At 37.0% G+C, this 6,332-nt stretch overlaps 1 protein-coding gene across 3 annotated transcripts in view; it reads right to left on the reverse strand.

The window, feature by feature from the left end:
• LOC120741339 (toll-like receptor 13) overlaps positions 1-3,490 on the reverse strand; it is a 26,865-nt gene extending 23,375 nt beyond the window's left edge. For 2 of the 3 annotated variants that reach the window (XM_040044164.1, XM_040044165.1), the window contains exon 1: positions 541-3,465. In XM_040044164.1, coding sequence (XP_039900098.1) covers positions 541-3,067 — 2,527 coding nt within the window. In that variant the 5' untranslated portion in view covers positions 3,068-3,465. Of the gene's footprint in view, positions 1-540 lie in introns of all 3 variants that reach the window. The other variant, XM_040044163.1, reaches the window with a different exon arrangement.
• Positions 3,491-6,332: the final 2,842 nt, after the last annotated feature.

Consider the following 6,332-nt stretch of genomic DNA (forward strand, 5'->3'; position numbering starts at 1 on the left):
CATCAGTCTTCCTTTCAGACTCTGTTCCGTGCAACCCACCTCCTCCCTATCTCGACCTTGCCCAAATCTCTCAGAGGAAAAACACCAGTACCTAGACTCCAGGGGGCCCTGCCCTGAATCCTGTCACTAATGGGATTCTGTTCTTCCATGACAGGTCACTGATGTTTAATCACCAAATACACTGATTAATTTTACTGTATCAATGAATCATGTTCATTACTTTCAAATGATCTCCCCTAATTGAACTGACACCGATAAACCTTTGATTGAGGCCATGCAAAGCTACTGTAGTAGTGTCAACAAATTAAAATGTAGTTACTAGGGTGTCTGAATGTGAAAAACAGAAAATAAAAGAAAGAAAATGTTAACTTTGTTGGACAAGTAGGTTGAGGATCACCAAAACAAATGTTCTAGATTTAATTGCTCTATATATAGTTTTTTTAATCTGGAATGAAGTGATGGGCAAAAACAGACTAACTGAGAGACATTTTCAAGTCAAACAATCACCATTTAACTTTGAATTCAAGCCTGCAGTCTTACCTGGTTCAAAGTCTCGATGGTGTAGGCACAGTCTCCAGCCCTGTTCTCCTTCCAGTTTTGGTAAGAGCTTGTCAATGACCCAAGGCTCATCATGGGTGTTGTAGGAGATAAAGGCGTCGTACTGATGAGGAGTTTTCTTGTTTTTGTGCTTTTTGTCAAAGAACCAAGCTATGAACAGGTAATAGGCATAGACCAGCTGCAATCTCATAAAATGGTAAGTGAAGGACACCACCATCAAGCATAGGATTGCACATGTGGTGCAGAGAAAACAAATAAAGCCCATGTCAACTGAGCAGAAGCGGGTGTCCAAGTCCAACAGCTTCTTACTTTTGAATTCTTGTGGATAGTTGCACGTAAAGTTATATGCATCATAAACTTGAGTTTTGCTGTTATTTATTGCCCACGAGAGAAACCAGCTGTTATCACAGTTGCAGGTGAATCCATTGCCCTGAAGGTCCAGATAAGTCAGAGCTGGTAGGGATTTTATATCTTCTTTGCAGATAACTGAATATAAATTCTGTCTTGCCTGTAGAAACTCCAGCTTTGTGAGGTTGGCATCTTTAAGGAACTCTAGAGAGTAAAGAGCTGTCCTGGATATATAAAGGCGTTTAAGGTTTGGAATTGGGAAAAACAGATCTGGAGGGAGTTCTTTAAGTTCATTTGAAGAAAGTTCAAGTAATTGCAGCTGTGGCGTGTAAACAAAGGTGTCTTTGTCCAGAGATGCAATACGGATATTCCTGGCTTTGAAACTCAAAAGACTGGTCAAACCTTGCAAAAAGTTCCCAGGCAGATAACTATGCAACCTGTGGTGTTGTGAAAAAACAAGCAGTTCCTCTAGATGGGACAGCCGAGAAAATGGAGGATCCGGCAAATTTCTACTTTCATTGTAATTGATGTGATTTTCACTCAAATCAAGTCTTCTTAAATTAATCAGAGGATTGAAAATACCTTTTTGTAGTTTATCTTGTTTAATAGAGTTCCGTTGTAGATAAAGGCAGGTAAGATTTGTCAGTCCTGCAAAACTCTTATGATCAACAATTTCTATTTGATTTTGGTGTAATGACAAGTTCAGGAGGGAATGTAAGCCTTTAAATTCATCCTTTTTGATAGCAGTGAGTTTGTTTATATTTAAATACAGGTATCTAAGTTCAGGCAAATGTTCTTTGAAAGCACTGTTCAATTTAGTTATTTGGTTTGTCTGTAATTTTAGAGTTTGTAATCCTTTTAAATCCTTGAAAAGACATGGTTTCAGAGCTGTGATTGAATTCTGATAAAGATAAAGCTTTCTGAGCTTTGTCTGATTGGTGAAATCATGGCAGTCCAGTGTGCTGATGTTATTGGTGCTGAGATCCAGCTCTGAAAGAGTTGGTAGATTCCTTGTTGCAGCTGGAACCAGTGGAAGCCTGTTTTTACTCAGCGTTAAAATCCTTAAGTTTTTAAGGGATCTGAAAGCATCATCATGGATGTATTTTATTTTGTTGTCTGTCAAAACTAACTCAGTTACATTAATACACAACTTAAACAAGTATGCATTAACAAAGCTGAGCTTATTGCTTCGAAGCTGCAGAGTCCTCATTGTTGGGATGGTGCAGGAAATGTTGATCAGTGTGGTCAGGTTATGTGTCATTGCATTCATTCTCAGAATAGTTAATGATGAGTTCACTGACTCTAACAACCTTTCCATGTCCCCAAGACCCAAGTGAAGCTCACTAATGTCAAGAGTAGTAACACGACTAAGAAATGTCTTGTTTTGCACGTCCCATATCATCTGTTTCTTTCTGGCTGGGCTCCCAATTTTAAACCAGGTGAGATTTGGAAAAACATCGGCAGTGATCCTGAAGACTGCGAGGGGATTTTTCGACAAATCAAGGTACTGAAGTTCTAATGATTTGTTTGTCAGTTCAAATGACTGAAAAGTGGTTAAATCATTGTTGCTTATTACCAGCTCCCGTAGATGTGGCAGATGTTGCAATATCAAATGAACTTTTGTAATGTGTTGCAGTTTGTTATGAGAAATGTCCAGAAGTTTTAAACTTGTCATGGACTTAAAAGATGTGGATGCCACTTGTTTAATGCAATTTTGATTAATTCTTAGCTCAATGAGGCAACTCAAACCATCAAAAACATTTTCTCCCAGTGTAACAAGTTTGTTATTATTTAGATTTAATGTCTCAAGAGAACTTAGACTGGCAAACGCACCGCTTCCTATCTGTGAAATGTTGTTGCTATTAAGGTCTAACTTAGTCAAATTTATTAGATCTTTGAAGTCTGATGCATGTATTGTTGAAATTCTATTAGAAGTTAAATCGAGGCCTGTCACAGTTGAGGGAATATCTCCAGGAACAGCTCTGAGTTTACTCCCGACACATATGGCCGTACTGTAGCTGATTCTGCAAGTCTTCAAAGAAAATCCTTCAACAGGAACAAGGAAACTGATGATGCTCAGCGTCAAGAAAATAATGTCTGGTTTGCAACATTTTGTTCCTCTTTCTAAATTGCTTTGTTCCTCATCCATTCCATGATCCATTTTAAAATAACAAGCAGGAAAGCTTAATCCAACCAACCAGAAAATGTAATGTACAGTCGTACAGTAAGCTTAAATGTCACAGAAAATCCTGAGAATTAAAAAAAAAAAAATCATACAAATGAATAGTAAACAACACAACAAAATGGAAATACCTCAAAAATCAGATTTTCATGTCTTAGAGAATGTCACTTCTTATTACTTTATGTATGTATACTCAGCATGATTTAGATCAAACTAAAACTAAAGCATCAGGAATAATCTTCATTGTAAATAATGTATTCTTATACTTACGACATCACATTGGTGTAAACAGTCCTTCTGTTCTAAAGGAAATGCTTTCTGTGTCTCGAGACACTTTTCATCTGCATGTCGTATGTGCCCTCTGTCTTTTTTTTGACCAATTGGAAGGAAGTGAAAGGACCTGTGAGAACTGTGACAATCATTGATTCTCCATTCTGAAGGGTCTGGAGGTGGTATAAGAGTTCCAGTGTAATGAGGTAATATGGCTGGCTGTGTTGGTGTACAGAGAAAAAAAAATACAAACTGTGTCATGGAAAGACTTTTGGACCAAAAACTTAACCGTAGTCATGCTGGGATGCTGGGACTTGGGCGTCCATGTCTGGAGACTAACACTTTTACTTTCCCTTGCAGCTTTTAGAAAGACTGAAACAAAAAACAAAAGGCCACATTGAAAGGATATTACCTTTCATTTAAACCTAAATGTAATACAGTCAGAAAGAATAAAAATACAAAGCGGTATTAGTAACTAAATAATGGCATTTCAGATTTTGTGGGAATTTTAGGTGTATTTTTGTACAGATTACCCTAATATGGTAAGGTGAACAGAAGAGATTTAATTAACTTAGTGAGGCTGAAAAAAGACTTGTTTAGCAAAATAAATTTTGACAGTGAGGCTACAGAAAAGTGGCTACAGCAAAATAATCCAATAAAGTTAATCCAATAAATCCAAAACAAAAGAAAGAACCAAAGTCTCCAGGGTGAGAGGCATGAGGGGAGATGGAAGAATGATGAAAAATAGCAGGAAAGCAAACAGGTTTGAGAAGGCCACGCAGTTACTTAACAAAACAATGTGCCACACATTCATTTGGTCATAGTGTGTTATCCGTCTATCCAGAGCTGTCCTGACGAGGAATGGCCAGACTCTTGCTCCTGTCATGATCTTGTAGTGAATTATGCGAGTTTTGATTGTGGAAAAAAATACAAGTTATGAAGGCCACTCTTATTTTCACTGTCATATTGTGCTGCCAATGACATCGCAGTATTTTGAGGAACTTAATCCCCCATCCTCAGTCCAGGGTATGGTGCCTACTTAGCACTGTCAGACAGTGGTGTTTTGTATATTTTCACTCTATGAATTCATTGCAGTTGCTGCTGTTGCAGGTCTTTTACCTCTAATTTAACAGTGATATAAAATGATTTCATTAAAAGAAAATTAATATTCTGCCATAAAACAGGTGTCAGATTCCAAAAATAATTCTTTCCATTGACAGTAGATATATTTCAGTGGTTATTCATAGCCACCATCCACCGCTAATGTTTTAATTTGCTTTTAATGTGTTGTTGTGTTCTACGGGGACTACACTGTTAAAATTCTATGCTAAAACACTGTGCATGTATCAGTTAGCTGCTTGACAAGGCTAACTGATACAGCTTGAAATAAAATATTAAATGCACTTTTGCTCCACCCAGCTTTGGCCCAGAGAAGACAGTGGTGTTTCTGGATCACATATGGCTTATTCTTTCCATGATAGGGCTTTAATCTGGATTTGTGGATGGCATAGTGAGCTGTGTTCACAGACAATAATTTCTGGAAGTGTGCCTGAGCCAATGTAGTTATTTCCATGAAAGAATCAATGCCGGTTTTAATGCTAACTGGGTGTCCAAAGATCGTAGGCATCCTATACTCATTTTAAGTCTTTCCCACTTGCATACGGGATTTCTCCATATCTTTGTATGTTATTATTTGCTATATATTTGTATATGATGATATATTCACAAACTTGCATGTCGAGGAGCATTATTCTGAAAATTTTAGAAGCATTTGCTTGAAAATTGGTGAACTCCTTTACGTTACAATGCACTAACTGTAAAACAAGAATGACTACATGGTATGGTTTCACCTGTTCTCCATGTGTATGTGCCTCCAAGAGATAATTTAAAAAAATGTGCAGTAGCACTGAAAACTGACTGGTCATGGTGGAGAAGATGATCTTGAATGGGAGTGCCTTGAATCATTGTTGTGATCTGGCACTGTATAAATAAAAATGAAGTGAAGTGAATTGACATACAACAGTTTGGCTGCTTCAAAATGGTTATATAATAGTATAACAATATACTGTGTTTTATTATAGGTCACATATTACATGTGTATTAATATGAGGGTGTATTGTGTGTATAAAATATGCTAAGCCATGAGTTTTTCAAAACTAAACTGAAGGACATTAGTGCTTTAGTGTGTGAATTTTTTTCATGAGCATATATTCCCCTTTTCACTTCCTCATCCTCATTGTGTGAATCTGTAGATCCTTAGCTGAATGATATTCTGCTATCACCTTACAACAGAACAGAAACTCACAGTAAAGCATCAAAAGATAAACTATGAACAATACTGCTTTGAAGATAAAACTCTTTTAATGAACTTCATCCCAGATATTTAGAGGCTGTTTCACAAGACTAAGATACTAAACTTACTCAGGTCAGATCTTCTCAAATTAATAGGAGGCACTGGCACTTACTGGGTCCAAATGATAGAAATATGTCACTACTCAAACTTAAACCTACGCGTTGTGACTTGACTCTGTCATGTGTGTAAGTGTATATGAATGTATAGGTGAATACTACCCAAGCTCAGGTAGTTGTTTTCCCTAGATGGTTTAAAGATGGACACTGAAGGGCATCATCAAGTAAGTAAGTAATTAAGTATTTTAATTAATTAAAGTAATTAGAATTTTAATCCGATAATGTTGTTACATGAATTTCAATCTCGTGCTTTCAGTTTTCAGTAGTTTGACTATTTCATTTTTCTAGCTAAACACATGGGAGTGTGAACAATACAAATGAGACAGAACTAAGAGGGGAAACTGAAAAAGGGGACATTTCCTTGTGGTGACATTAATTTGTCTCATTTTTCCACCAACTTCTGCAATTTTTCTCTTTCATTTGTCGGGCTTCCAGTAAGTCAGCCAGTAAGTCGCTTTTAATCCACATCAGTTACACTTTTCACCAGCAGATGTCTCTGTTGCGT

The sequence above is a fragment of the Simochromis diagramma genome, unplaced genomic scaffold (assembly GCF_900408965.1).
Source record: "Simochromis diagramma unplaced genomic scaffold, fSimDia1.1 OVJJ01000602.1, whole genome shotgun sequence".
In the NCBI taxonomy this organism is placed as follows: Eukaryota; Metazoa; Chordata; class Actinopteri; order Cichliformes; family Cichlidae; genus Simochromis; species Simochromis diagramma.